We start from the raw sequence: 15765 nt of genomic DNA on the forward strand, positions 1-15765 counted from the left end.
AATTCAGGAAACAACTATTCAATTGAAGGGTCAAAGTTTTGAGATAGTGCCAAATTTGAACATTTTAGGAATAATTCTGGATCATAGTTTAACTTTTAAGAAGCATACGGATTCATTAATTTAAAAAAGCTATGCAATTTTGTGAAAATTGAGGACCATTAAGAAATATTTTGATCTAGAGTCCTTTCGGTTGCTGGCCCAGTCTACTCTGGATTATTGTAATATTGTTTATTTGGGGCTTCCAAAAAAAGATTCTATTAAGGCTTCGATTAGTTCAGAATGCAGCAGTTCGTTTAATTTTTGGTCTTAAGAAGTATGATCATGTTAGTCCTTTTTATACTAGACTGCATTGGCTGCCTTTTGAGGCCAAAGTATTTTTTAAGTTTGGGTGTATCTGTTATAAGGTTCTTTTTGCTTTATTACCTTCCTATTTGGTATCTTACCTGAAACTGTTTAATTCATTAAAGTGTAACAGAAATTCAGGTATGTTCCTCTTCCCTACCCCAAGGGCCTGTCACTATAAGACTTATTTTGGACAGGACATTGGAATATCAGGCGGGGAAGCTGAACTCTTGGATGAGTCCGCTGATTGTTCAAGCCTATTCTTATCTTACATTTAGGAAATTATTGAAAACTCACCTATTTGATAAACAAGAATGTTGATATTTAAGAAGGTATTTTTTATTAGGCTCTGTATTTTAAATGTATTTTTTATCTGATGCTGTATTTAATGGATGTAGTAATTATAATAGTTGTGTTTTTTGAAATTGTATTTTTTAACTGAAATGTTTTAGTTCTTCTGTTGTGAACCGCCTAGAACTGCTGGTGCGGCGGTATTCAAGAAAATTAAAAATTTACAAGAAATAAAATTATCTGATGCATGGTCCACCTCACGTAGAATTCTCAACAGGATTCAATTGAACCTCCCCTTGACAAAAAATCTCAAATACAGAAGAATTTCCAATCCATGTTCACCTTCCTTGGAGTCAAAATCTGGAATGATCTCACTGAGACTATAAGAACTGAAACCAACCATGCCCTATTCCAGAAGAAACTGAAAACCTTACTCTTTGACAACTAATTCTTGAAAGATCACCATAAGCATTTGTCCTTTTACTTAATATGATTAAGATCTCCTTTTCCTTTCCCCTCTCCTCCTCCTTCCTCCCTCCCTCTTTTCCCCCACTTCCTTTCCTTCTTCAAGTCGCCTAGAGCAGTGGTTCCCAACCCTGTCCTGGAAGACCAGCAGCCAGTCAGGTTTTCAGGATAGCCCTAATTTATATTCATGGAGCAGATTTGCATGCCTGTCACCTCCATTATATGCAAATCTCTCTCATGCATATTCATTAAGGTTATCTCAAAAACCCGACTGGCTGGTGGTCCTCCAGGACAGGGTTGGGAACCACTGGCCTAGAGCCTATTTAGGTGTGCGCGACACACAAATATTAGATTAGATATCTGGTAACCCTAAGCAAGTGATGTCAGAAACATAATGGCAGATAAAGGCCAAATGGCCCATCTAGTCTGCCCATCCGCAGTAACCATTATCTCTCCGAGAGATCCCACATGCCTATCCTAGGCCCTTTTGAATTCAGACACAGTCTCTGTCTCCACCACCTCTTCTGGGAGACTGTTCCAAGCATCTACCACCCTTTCTGTAAAAAAGTATTTCCTTAGATTACTCCGGAGCCTATTACCTCTTAACTTCATGCCCTCTCATTGCAGAGTTTCCTTTCAAATTAAAGAGACTCAAATTAAAGAAGAGGTGGGACAGGCCAGAGGGAAAGCTGTGAAGCAGGTTACAGGTAGCATATGTGCAATGCTGCTATCGCCAGGAACCAACAAAAGACCACCTTTAAGATCAGAGGGAGGAAGTGAGGTTGTTGAATTGCAGGTGAGGGGAAAGATGCTGGATTGCCTTGAGGACAGGGGCTGGGCGTGGAAGAAAGCAGAAGAGATGTTTGGAGGAGAGAGAAGATGATGTAACGCAATTAATATTTTAATCAAAATTAATAATTAATGCATCAGTTGCAGAGTTAAATGTGATTAACTTGCAGCCTTACTCATAATACGATTTAAAGCCAAGGTCATAGATCTAATAACCAACCCTTTTCCTTCCCCCTTCAACTTTTAATTACTGTACATATGAAGCAGGTATTTTCATAAGATGTACTCTAAAAGGCTAAATTTTATAGGCAGAAGATGAGTTGGTAAGATGTTTTAATTAAACTATGTTCAGTATATCAAGTATACAAATAAATAATTAAGAGCTATTAAACCCATTGCTTGGTAAAACCTGCTACAACATAGGATTACCAGACGTCCGGGAGAACCCAGACACATCCTCTTTTTAGAGGATGTCCGAGTGCCCAGAGGAATTTCCAAAACCCCGACAGTTTGTCCAAGTTGTGGAAGTCCTGAGCTCAGAGGCCACATCTGGAAGCCCTTGCGCATGCATGGCCATCACTATGATGACATCATACACACACGCGCATGCATTTGACATCTGAGCAGGAGAGAGCAGGAGAAAAGCAGCTACAGAGAAAGGCAGAGGGAGAGAGAAGCCAAAGGGGGAAAAAGCAGATAAAAAAGCAGGAGAAGCAGAGGCAGGAGACCAAGAGGGGAATCGGTGAGAGTTAGCTCCACCCACTCCCCCGATGTCCACCTTAAAAGGGGAGGGGCCAATGGAGCAGAGTTGATCTGACTCTGAGCAGGAGAAAAGCAGTTACAGAGAGAGGCAGAGGCAGAGAGAACAAAAGGGGGAAAAAAAGCAGATAAAAGAGCAGGCGCAACCACAGCAGATCCAGAAGGCATCCGCAACAGACCGGCAAGCAGACAGTAATGGAAGGAGCAGACGGAAGCAAGATGTTGAGTTACCCAGTTTTCTGCATCGTTTGCCATATGTATGACTACCACCCCTCTGGGAGGCGGTCTTACGTATGCGCCCGATGCGGAGAACTGGAGAGCCTGAAGAGACAAGTCAGACTTCTGGAGGGCAGAATATTGGAATTGGAGGCACTTCAAACAGGGGAGGAGGGAGGCAGAGATGCAGAGAACGTCCAGACAGAGGAAGCAGAGAACAAGACAGAAGACACCATCGAGGAAGAAGTCCGAGAGCTGGAGAAGTTCATAGAGGAGGCATACAGGGAGGCCGTGGAAAATCACCAGCAACAGTGGAACTGCAGAAAGACACCTACAGGGAGTGTGGACCACCTGACAGACAACCACCAGGAAGAAATGGGTGATACAGTAGCGAGAACGAAGGATACGGACCTGCGGCAGGAGAGATGGACATACACCAGGGACACGGACCTGAGGCTGGAGAATCAGGAGAAGATAGAGAGGACAGCAATTGTCGTGGGCGACTCCATCATCAGACAAGTTGACAGCCACATAGCGGGAGGAAGACTTGATCGGCTGGTGACCTGCCTACCGGGAGCCAAGGTAGAAGACATAGTGAGCCGCATAGACAGGATCCTCAACAATGTGGAAGAAGAAGATACGGCGGTGGTGATCCATGAGGGGACGAACAACGTGAGCAATAGGAACTACAACAGGGAAGTACTGAAGGACCAGTTCCGGATGCTAGGAAGGAAGCTGAAGACCAGAACGCAGAGGATAGCATTCTCGGAGATCCTGCCTGCACCCAGGGCAGATGAGAAGAGGCAGATGGAGCTGCAAGCAGTCAACGCGTGGATGCGGCGCTGGTGTGAGGAAGAAGGATTCCACTTCATGTGCAACTGGACAACATTCTGGGAGAAGAGCAAACTCTACAGGAAGGATGGACTCCACCTCAGCAGAGACAGAACGAGGCTACTTGCAAGCAACATTAAGAGAAAAGTGGACAAGTTTTTAAACTAGGAAGAAGGGGAAAGCCGACAGTCAACAGAGAGAGAGAGTCGATGGATCGGGAACTGGTATACCCAGAGAATACCGTGCAAGAAGATAGAGAGAAAGATTCACCAGATTACAGGCAAGAGAGATCGAAAAGGACACAAGAGGGAAGGAAATGCAAGAAAGGAAAAAGCTGCAAACTCAAGTGTATGTACACAAACGCAAGGAGCCTTACAAATAAGATGGGTGAATTAGAAACCATAGCACAAAAAGATAACATTGACATCATAGGCATCACGGAAACATGGTGGACTGAGGAAAACGCCTGGGACACTGTGCTACCGGGATACAAACTATACCGCAGAGACAGAGTGGCTCAAAAAGGTGGGGGCGTTGCCATATACGTCAAAGAGGAAATTGAATCTGCTGGAGAGAACACGCCACAACTGACAGATAAGTTAGAGTCTCTATGGGTCAAAATTCCAGGAACAAATGGCCTCGAAACGAAGATCGGCATCTACTACCGACCCCCAGGGCAGTCCAAAGAAATTGATGGAGAAATGACAGACGAGATTAAACGCAACTGCAAGGGAGGCAACACAGTTATCATGGGTGACTTCAACTATCCGGGAATAGACTGGAACCTAGGCACCTCCGGCTGCATTAGAGAGACCAAATTCTTGGATGCTGTAGGCGATTGCTTCCTGGAACAACTTGTCAAGGAAAATACTAGAGGAAATGCAATTCTGGACTTAATTCTAAATGGCCTGCGAGGACCAGCACAAGATGTAGAAGGAGAAGGGGCGCTGGGAAGCAGCGATCACAATATGATCCGCTTTGTTCTGGACGCAGGGGAGAAATATCGGTCCAAAACGACAGCCACGGCACTGAACTTCCGAAAAGGGAATTACGAAGGGATGAGACTCATGGTAGGGAAGAAGATTAAGAAGAGGATAAGCACTGTAAAAACGCTAGAGCAAGCTTGGTCCCTTTTTAAGGACACAGTCACCGAGGCGCAAAATCTATATATACCGCATATCAACAAGGGATCCAAGAGGAAAAAGAACAAAGAACCGGCGTGGCTCACTGTAGAGGTAAACGAAGCGATCAGAGACAAGAAAACTTCATTTAAGGAATGGAAAAGGCCAAAAACGGATGAAAACTGGAACAAGCACAAACAACATCAACGCAGGTGCCATAAGGCGGTAAAAGGGGGCCAAAAGAGACTATGAGGAAAAAATAGCCAAGGAGGCGAAGAACTTCAAGCCGTTCTTTCGATATATTAAGGGGAAACTACCCCCAAAGGAAGTAGTGGAACCATTGGATGGCCATGGAATAAAGAGAGCGTTAAAGGAGGACAAAGCAATCGCTGACAAACTGAACACATTTTTTGCATCTGTATTTACTGAAGAAGATGTACACAGCATACCGGAATCCATCAGGCTATATGCTGGACACGAAGACAGAAGGCTGACAGGATTGACGGTCAGTCTAGAGGAGGTATGTAGGCAGATTGGTAGGCTTAAGAGCGATAAATCCCCGGGACCAGATGGCATCCATCCGAGGGTCATCAAGGAACTGAAAGGGACCATAGCTGAACTGCTTCAACTAATAGCCAATCTGTCGATCAAATCGGGAAAGTTTCCGGAAGACTGGAAGGTGGCGAATGGTACACCGATCTTCAAGAAAGGTTCGAAGGGAGATCCGGGGAACTACAGACCGGTGAGTCTGACCTCGGTACCGGGAAAGATGGTATAGTCACTGATAAAGGACAGCATCATTGATCACCTTGACGGTCACGGGCTGATGAGGACCAGTCAGCACGGTTTTAGCAAAGGCAGATCATGTTTGACGAACTTGCTGCACTTCTTTGAGGGAGTAAACAGACAGATAGACAAGGGCGATCCGGTCGACATTGTATATCTGGATTCAGAAGGTGTTCGACAAGGTTCCGCATGAACGACTACTTCGGAAAATTGCAAGCCATGGAATTGAGGGTGAAATACTCACGTGGATTAAAAACTGGCTGGAGCATAGGAAACAGAGAGTAGGGGTAAATTGACAATACTTGGACTGGAAGAGTGTCACCAGTGGGGTGCCACAGTGCTCAGTGCTTGGATCCGTGCTCTTTAACATCTTGATAAATGATCTGGACATAGGTATGACGAGCGAGGTGATTAAATTTGCGGATGATACGAAGTTATTCAGAGTAGTAAAGACGCAGAGGGATTGCAAAGATCTGCAACGTGACATAATCAAGCTCGAGGAATGGGCATCAACATGGCAGATGAGGTTCAACATGGATAAGTGTAAAGTGATGCATGTCGGTAACAAAAATCTCATGCACGAATACAGGATGTCCAGGGCGGTACTTGGAGAGACCTCCCAGGAAAGGGACTTGGGAGTTCTGATCGACAAGTCCATGAAGCCGTCCATACAATGTGCAGCGGCAGCAAAAAGGGCAAACAGAATGCTAGGAATGATAAAGAAGGTGATCATGAACAGATCAGAGAAGGTTATCATGCCGCTGTACCAGGCCATGGTACGCCTCACCTGGAGTACTGCGTCCAGCACTGGTCGCCGTACATGAAAAAGGACACGGTACTACTCGAAAGGGTCCAGAGAAGAGCGACTAAGATGGTTAAGGGGCTGGAGGAGCTGCCGTACAGCGAAAGATTAGAGAAACTGTGCCTCTTCTCCCTTGAACAGAGGAGATTGAGAGGGGACATGATCGAAACATTCAAGGTACTGAAGGGGATAGACTTAGTAGATAAGGACAGGTTGTTCACCCTCTCCAAGGTAGGGAGAATAAGAGGGCACTCTCTATAGTTGAAAGGGGATAGATTCCCTACAAACGTAAGGAAGTTCTTCTTCACCCAGAGAGTGGTAGAGAGCTGGAACGCTCTTCCAGAGGCTGTTATAGGGGAAAACACCCTCCAAGGATTCAAGACAAAGTTAGACAAGTTTCTGCTGAACAAGAATGTGCACTGGTAGGACTAGTCTCAGTTAGGGTGCTGGTCATAGACCAGAGGGCCGCCGCGTGAGCGGACTGCTGGGCATGATGGACCACTGGTCTGACTCAGCAGTGGCAATTCTTATGTTCTTATTGTGTCAACATCCACGCAAAAGCGAAGGCTTCCAAATGTGGCCTTCAAGCTCAGGGAGGATCATGTGGCAGCGGGGCGGGACTGGGGGGGGGGCAGAATGGGCAGGGCTAGTTGTCTTCTTTTTTCAAAGAGGAAATCTGGCAACCCTATTACAACAGCAGTTGCTATACCTTGACATTGAATGTTCCCTCTTTGTGAGAGAAAAATGTTAGCTTGTAGTCTCTTTTGGAGGATGCTGGCACTTCATGGTAGTCGAGTCCTTTTATAATGGTGATAGGTTCTTGCTTCTCTTGCTTTAGGAAATCTATGAGCACATGAAACCTGTAAAAGAAAGAGGAAGTTTCAGCTCTCTACCTCCATCTGCTGGTAGAAAAGAGAACACAATTCTGTTTGCCTTGTATGGTTGGAATAAGGGAAAGGAAATTTAACAGATGTGATTAAATTTCACCTTGTATGATAAGTAACTGTTAAAATCCTTGTTAGTACTACCAAATTTGAAAGGATGATCGCAGAAAAACATCATTCCACCAGCTCATTCCTTAAAATCTGGAGTCCTGTCCAAACTTACTGCTTAATTCAGAGTACACTGCACAATGTATATAGTGATCAAATCTTTTTTTCCTTTAGATCAAGTCAATTTGTAATGCTTGTTGAAAATCCTATCACAAGCTCACATATATACCCTTCAATGATAATCTGTGTACTGACCCTACTAAATATGCATGTGTACAGTACATGTATATTTATTTATTTGTAAACAAAAATTTTTTAAATTATTCATTGTTTAACTTGGTTTTGTTTTGTATATACCAGCCATGATTTGTATAGTAGGATTGTTTTGTTGTTGCTTTATCTTTGATATTTGTGTTTCTTGTATACCTTGTTAATTATCATATAAAATTAATAAAAATATTGGGAAAAAATCCTCATCAGTAAATTTAATACTTCTACGACTATTAGTACTTATAATTTAAAGCCATTGGCTGATAAAGAGATAAGGCACACCCACATGGTTATGACCATGTAAGATCTGTAGTGTGATGTCACAAACATTCTCAAAAACATTTTTAAAATACATATACCATAACAGCAGTAAGTTAGTAAAGATCAGTATTCATTCTGTGTGGCAATGGCTGTCTTTTCTATTGGCACAATCTACAAATGCTGCTGGATGGGTGCATAGCCAAGAGTAATGGGCCCAAAGTCAGTGACAAAGGACCAGGGTTCCACAACACAAAGTGAGTGTCCAAAATCGCACAAAGTGGACCCAGACCTTGGAGCCAGGGAGTTCCTTCAAGTGTAGAAAGACCTTCAGTTTTTATGCCTGGCTGCTGTGACTTCTAGTCCACATTTGCTCATCTAAGTAGTTTGCTCACAAATTCAGTTACTGCACAGTAAAAATGAAATGTCTCAAGATATGATCATTGTGTAGCTAGCCATCATCAAACAGTGGATAACCACAGCTATGTGTTGTAGCTCAGGCTTATCCAACCTTTTCCCGTCAGGGGCCACATTTTATATTTTGTAACATTTGAAGAATCAAAACACATACCATTGTATTTTGACATATGCTTTGTCAAATAGAAGCAAAATACGTGTCATCCCCTCCCAGCCAGCCTCTCTCTCTTTGTATCTCATCTACTCGCAGCCTTCATCCAGTCTACTTGCTCTCTCTCATGTACCCCTCAAAGCTTTACCCAGTCTCTTTCCCCTCACTTGGGCTTCAGTTGCAGAACAAACAATGGACTTCCTGTTACCATGCAGCATGACTTTGCTCTCTGCAAGTCTGAGCTGCATGGTACCGGAGGTCAAGGTTGGTCTCACGATTTCAAATCTCAAGAGAAAACAATCCTAGAAAACAAGAATGTACCTGGAACCAGGAACAGCAGAGCAGGAAAATTATCCATGCCTGTGGTTAATAAAGAGTCACAAATTGAAGATGAGTTAAACCTACCAAGGAAAGGAAGTCTCACCTGTAGAGGAGAGTGAGAAGTGGGAAGCAGAGAAGGGATGGGTGAACTAAACTTACATCAAACTTGTTAGGGAAAAGTACATTGGAGTTTGCTGGGGAGTGTAAGGAAATAGAAGTCTGGGTTAAGAGGAAATGAGAAGCACAACAGGCTAAAAAATAAGATTTAGGGAGTGGAGCTATTAAACTTTCTGCTCCCAAATATAAATCATCAAATTATGCCTGTACAAAAGGAGAATTGGGAGCTGTTTATTAACTGTGAGGACGTCAGAGGAGACTTTTCTGCTGCCTTGTGTCTCCTGTAGCAGCGGTTGGAATTGCTGATAAATCGGGCAGGCACTGCTGAAGACGGACCCCTGACATCATTGGGTCCGTCTTCCTTAATTTTCCTCGCTTTAAAACGCGGACCGCTGCCGCGGTTACAACTGGGAGCTGTTTATTAACTGTGAGGATGTCGGAGGAGACTTTTCTGCTGCCCTGTGTCTCCTGTAGCAGCGGTTGGAATTGCTCATAAATCGGGCAGGCACTGCTGAAGACGGACCCCTGACATCATCGGGTCCGTCTTCCTTAATTTTCCTCGCTTTAAAACTCGGACCGCTGCCGCGGTTGCAGCCACAGGGCGTGGACGAAGGGGCGTGCTCTAAGGGGCAAGTCCTGCCCCTTGGGAGCCCCTTGGAGCAACGAGGAGCCGGGGAGTGAAAATCTCAGGTTGTATAAACTTTAATCCGTTATACTTTGGGGAAAAGGAAAATTAAGCCTAAGAGCTCAACACCAGCTGTTTCTGGACCAATGGATAGGTATTTGACTTTCTCCGCGGAAAAAAATCCACCACAATCTTTACTTGATATGAACTCTCCCATGTCAGGTGCATCGATGAGTCCCCTTGAAAGGACCCCCCCCTTCATCCAGTATCTGGTGATAGCGGGAAGATTATTCCCGCTATTTCCACTGAATATGTGGTTTCTTCTACACAATTAAGTAAATTGGTTTTTACTGATATACCTAAATCGCCTGAATTTTCAGGCATTGTAGAGGATCAACCACTACCAGTGGAAAAAGAAGATATTACCCTTAAGGATTTGTGGTTAGGTATATCTAGAGTTGAAGGGTTTCTCAGAGAATCAATGAAACAAACATTAGATTATTCAGTCTGTGTCTCAAAAGTTTATGAATGTGGATTCAAATTTAAGTTGTTTGGATAAAAGATTAAGTGTGGTAGAAAATCAAAGCAATACATTGCAAGCCGTCTCAGCATCTGCTGTTAAAGACTCTACAGTATTACATTCTAAAATTGAAATGTTGGAAAATAGGAATAGAGTGAGAAATCTCCGTTTGGTTAATTTCCCTGTGACACATTTATTATCTCCTGAAATTTTACTAAGGAAATTCTTTAAAGAAATACTGGGACTATCCAATGCAGAGACTTTTCCAATTTGTAATCATTATTATATTCCACAAAAGAAAGTACAATCTGACCAAGATGCGGACCATCTGGTCACAAATGAAATAAATCTAACTGAATTCTTGGAAGATAGTCAAGATGTGATTCAGACTAGATCTACTATGGTAATAACATGCATGAGTGAGACTGACAAGATGTTAATAATGAAACTTTATTTTAAAAATAGGCTGACAAAGTTTTGTGGAGATTTGGTTAGGATTTTCCCTGATGTCTCAAGAGCCACGCAACTAAGAAGGAAAGAATTTCTAAAATTAAGAACAAGAGTTTTGGCTCTTGAGGCATCATTTTATTTAAAAATTTCCCTGTAAATGTCTTGTCAAAGTACAAGACATTGAGTATGCTTTTTGGGATCCCATCCAGTTACAACAATTTTTAATGGCGAGAGAACAGAAATAAGGTTTTGTTGGTTTAATGTTTCATGACTGAGATATTTGGAGGTTTGTCAAAGTCCCAATATTATGGAAGGGTTAAGATTCATTTGAATCAGTACCCATTCTTAGTTTTCTTTGTATTTTATGCTAATTGATAATGTATGGCTCCCCACTATGGTGGCTTGAAAAGGAATTTTTTGAGATAAATGTATAATTAATGCAAATCTAAATGTAAGAATCCTTTTTTCTTTGATATTAAAATTGTAAATCTGCATAAATAAATTAAAAAAAAGGAGAAAAAAATTACAAAGTGCAGAGGGAGTAGGGATGGAGGAAGAGAGGATGAGGAGGAGCAAGGAAGAAAAAGAAATTAGGGGAAAGTGAAAATAATTGAAGGAAAAAAGTGTGGTGTAGGACAGGTGATGGGCTGAGGGACTGGTTGAAGCAACTTCATGTCTTAGCAATTTCTCATCCCCATGGTTCAATCAAGAACTAAGAGTACTGAAGGTAAACACATGGAAAGCAGAAATAACCTGGTGAAAGACAAAACTACCTTCAGACAAAGAGGCATGGCAAGTACGGTCAGACACCTACAAATAAGCGATATCAAGAACCAAAGAAAAATACCACTCCTAACTCATCACAAAATTTCCCAATTGATCCAGGGGCATCTTCTCTTTAACCAGGAACTTCTTTTCAACAGCCCAAGTCCCCCCCCTACTCACAGTATGACCCAATGGGTAGGCACAGAAACTTTCACTTCCTTCTTCCTGGACAAGTGAAAAGATTTGAAACAACTTAAAACATTTTTATTTATTTATTTAATTTTTTATACTGTTCTTCCAGGGGAGTTCAATACATGAATTTGTTCAGGTACTCAAGCATTTTTCCCTGTCTGTCCTGGTGGGCTCACAATCTTTCTAATGTACCTGGGGCAATGGGGGTCACAAGGAGCAGCATGCGGTTTGAACTCACAACCTCAGGGTGCTGAGGCTGTAGCTTTAACCACTGCACCACACTCTTCTGCCCCAAATGACTCCATCAGCTTACAGCAGGTTCACACTGGACCCTGCACCTGAACAACAAAATCCTTCGGCAACCCTTGACTACTTCAATTAAATCTCGCCGGCAGAACTCGAGACAACACTTTGCCCTACCACCTCAGCTAATGACCCATTCCCACACTCCCTTCTGTACTTAGCAAAAGGCACATCCATCAAATCAATTGTCCCCCTAATCAACACCTCATTGCGTGAGGGGGAGGTATTAGCATCCTGGAAAGCTGCAGTGATCAAACTCTGTTGAAGAAGCCTTCCCTGGACCCAGCAACTATAGGCCACAGTCTCCAACCTCCCCTTCGCATTGAAGCTCCTAGAAAAAATGGTGCTACAGCTACATTCATCAAGAATCAGAACGCTCTCTCTACATACCAATCTAGATTCAGAAACTTTGACAGCACCAAAACAGTACTACTTAATATAATAGATGACTGCTGGAACTACATGGACAGTGGCTAGGATGTATTCTATATCCACCTAGAACTGAGCACAGCCTTCAACACGCTCACCATGGAATCCTACTATCTAGATTATCTGAAACTGGGATCAGAAATACAGCTCTGTCCTGGTTTGCATTCTTCCTGACCCAAAGACAACAATGCGTCCTGGCGAAATTGGAATTCTCAAAGCTGAGAACCACAAACTACAAGAATATCCCAAGAAGCGCTACTGTCCCCACTATTATTCAACATCTACATCAGCCCTGCCCTCAAAATTGCAAAGAGACACAGAATCCATATCCACTCTTTTGCGGATGATATACAACTCTACATCCTACTGAGCATGGCACAGGCCACACAACTTGAGACTGCAGATTTGCCTTGAGGATATTAAAGCATGGATGACGGTCAACAAGCTCCAAATGAATCCATATAAGACTGAACTATTATGGATTTGCTGAGAGCCTTACCTCACCTCTCACCTATACATCTCAAGTTTATTTAAATTTGTTAACCCATTTATCATATTTCTAAGCTGTGTTCATAAGTTTAAAATCTGGGTAAACATATTATAGATGACAGAGACAGACATACATTGACAGACAGAGGGACAGAGGGACAGAATAGGACAGAGGGACATATAGGGCTAGTACATTAGGAGAGAGATTCCTTCTGTGAAAAGATATGTTTTTTTTAAGATTATAGGTCAAATACATCTTTGAATAGGAAAGTTTTTAAATTTGATTTAAAGTGGTCTAATGATTCTTCTTGTAAGTGAATTGGAATAATGTTCCATAGTTGTGGAGTGGTTACTGAGAAAATCAACGAGCGAGTGGTGTTGTATGTTATTTGACGCAATGAAGGTATTAATAGCAAATATTGAGTGTTCAATCAAAGAGATCTTGAAGGGACATATGGATTCAAAAGTCTATCTAAAAATTCAGGGGTGTAGAATGATTGAGTTTTAAATGCAAGGAATCAGAAGCCAGTGTGCATTGATTAAAAGGGGTGTCATGTGGTCAAACCTTTTTGCTTTTGTTATAAGTTTAATCGCTTTATTTTGTATGATCTGTAAATGTCTAAGTTCTTTTGGCATTATTTCTTTGTACAGTGCATTACAGTAGTCTAGCCGAAATGATTAATGCAGGGGTGCCCAAAAGGTTGATTGCGATTGACCAGTAGATCGCAAGGGCAATGCGAGTCGATCTCGGAGAACATCCCGGGCTCCACGATCGACTCGCGTTGCCTTTGCATTCTCCCTGCTTCCCCACCATAGCTCTGTGCCTTCCTTTCTCTCTCCCTGCCCCCCCAAGTCACCACCGCCACTGCCGATTTCTCCTTGCTTCCCCGATGCGCAAAAGCCAGGCCCATGCAGCCACTACACAAGCGTTCCCACCCCCCACGTCAATTCTGACATCTGAGAGGAAGTTCCCAATTTCAGAATTGACGTTGGGGGGGGGGGGACGCTTGCATAATGGCTACATGGGCCTGGCTTTTGCGCATCGGGGAAGCAAGGAGAAATCGGCAGTGGCGGTGGTGACTTGGGGGGGCAGGGAGAGAGAAAGGAAGGCACAGAGCTTCATGCTTCCTGGAAATAAAGAGGCTGCTGTTCCTCCATTGTCCCACTAACAGTGCTGCCTTCTCTGGAGAGAGAAAAGAGAGAAAGAAAGGGGGGGCAGAGAGAAAGAAAGACAGAAAGAAAGAAGGGGGCAGAGAGAGAGAAAGAAAGGGGAGTGGGCAGGGAGAAAGGAAGAAAAAGTTAGAGGAGGGAATGGAGGGTGGCAGGGGGCAGGTAGGGAGAGAGGAAGAAAAAGTTGGACTCATGGAGAGACAGAGAGAGATGTTGGTTGGGATGAGGTCTGGAGGAAAGGAAGCATGCAGGAGAAAGAAAAAGAAAGACTGGATGCACAGTCAGAAGGAAGTACAACCAGAGACTCATGAAATCACCAGACAACAAAGGTAGGAAAAATTATTTTATTTTAAATATACCGTAGTGATCAAAATGTGTCCGTTTTGAGAATTTATATTGGCTGTCTATATTTTGCACTATGGCCCCCTTTTATTAAACTGTAATAGTGTTTTTTAGTGCAGGGAGCCCATGAGCGTCGGGAGTAGTGCAAGGCATTCAGCGCAGCTCCCTGTGCTAAAAACCGCTATCACGGTTTAGTAAAAGGGGAGGGGGTATATTTGTCTATTTTTGTATAGTTGTTACTGAGGTGACATTGTATATTTTAAAGTCATCTGCCTTGACCTCTTTGAAAAAAAAACCTCAGACTATAAATTATAATTAACATTTTCTCTGCGTACAGTGTGTTTTGTGTTTTTTAAAATTTTATTGTTGGTAGATCATTTTGACTTAGTCATTTTAAAAGTTGCTCGCAAGCCAAAAAAAGTGTGGGCACCCCTGGACTAATGAATGTATCTGAATGTTTACTGAGGATGGTTCAAGAAAATTTGCTGATGGCAAGTTAGCTTATTGTCAAATATGATGCCTAGGAGTCTTATGGAGGTTACAATTTGAAGAGGGGTTGATTTGAGACAGATGAGTGTTGTCAGAAAATGACCTTCTTTGCAGAGGAAAAGCATTGTTTTAGTTTTGACTACATTGAGAGCTAGTATGTTGTCATGTAGCCATTTACTAATCTTTTCTACTTTTTTGTTAATATCTTGAATGTCGTTCGGATTGTCCAGATCTATAGGGTGTAACTCCTGGGACAACACTATTCTGGACCCAAAGACCTAGAGGGACATAATCAATAGAACGAATACAAGCAAGTGTACGTCGCTGGTGCTAGACGTCTGTCGGAACGTGAAAATTACCAAAGATGTTTAACATTCGATTATATGATCAAAAGACGTCCAGCATACTAACATCCACAAGCGGTATACAAATGCGACCAAATATTGGAACACGCCCGTATAGGACGTTCAAAGTATTTTTTCTCATATGATTATATGACCCCCTAGTTGTATATGCTTGGACATCCATTAGTTATCCTGGCACATGTCCTAGTGATGTCACAACATTGTCACACGGTCCTCAACAACATCCTACATGCCCATATATAAACCATGCACGTGGAATTGCGATCCTTGTAGGTGGTGTGAGGAGCTAGGAGGTTTTAGGAGTGAGCAGGAAGTGGTTAGTGATTTATATTGATTTCTGAGTGGTATTGACTGGTTGGAGAGTGAATCTGTGAGTGCCAGTGAAAGTGATTGTGCAGTGAGGAAGGGTGTGATAGGAAGAGTGTGTGACCAACAGAGTGAGTGTGTGAGAGACTGTGTGAGTGAAAGTGGGTGTGATGGTGGAGAGAAGGGAACCCAATTACTCCCTAGGGGAGACGGAGACCCTAGTGGAGCTCTGCCTCAGAAATGAGGCTAGGGTTTTTGATATATTCAATATTCTATTTTATTCCATTCAGCAGCAGCCTGTGTGCATTAGGAGGATTTGTGTTATTTAAAAATACCATAGTGGAAGCCCAGATTAGATGTATTCCATGTATCAGCAAAGGTGGAAAGAAGAG

General features: G+C 42.8%; 1 protein-coding gene across 6 annotated transcripts in view; it reads right to left on the minus strand.

Moving 5' to 3' along the window:
* HYDIN (HYDIN axonemal central pair apparatus protein) overlaps positions 1-15765 on the minus strand; it is a 1718235-nt gene that overhangs the window by 26792 nt on the left and 1675678 nt on the right. For all 6 annotated transcript variants that reach the window (XM_033943280.1, XM_033943278.1, XM_033943277.1 and 3 more), the window contains one exon: positions 7112-7262. In XM_033943280.1, coding sequence (XP_033799171.1) covers positions 7112-7262 — 151 coding nt within the window. The remainder of the gene's footprint in view (positions 1-7111; positions 7263-15765) is intronic.

Source organism: Geotrypetes seraphini, chromosome 4 (genome assembly GCF_902459505.1).
Source record: "Geotrypetes seraphini chromosome 4, aGeoSer1.1, whole genome shotgun sequence".
Taxonomy (NCBI): Eukaryota; Metazoa; Chordata; class Amphibia; order Gymnophiona; family Dermophiidae; genus Geotrypetes; species Geotrypetes seraphini.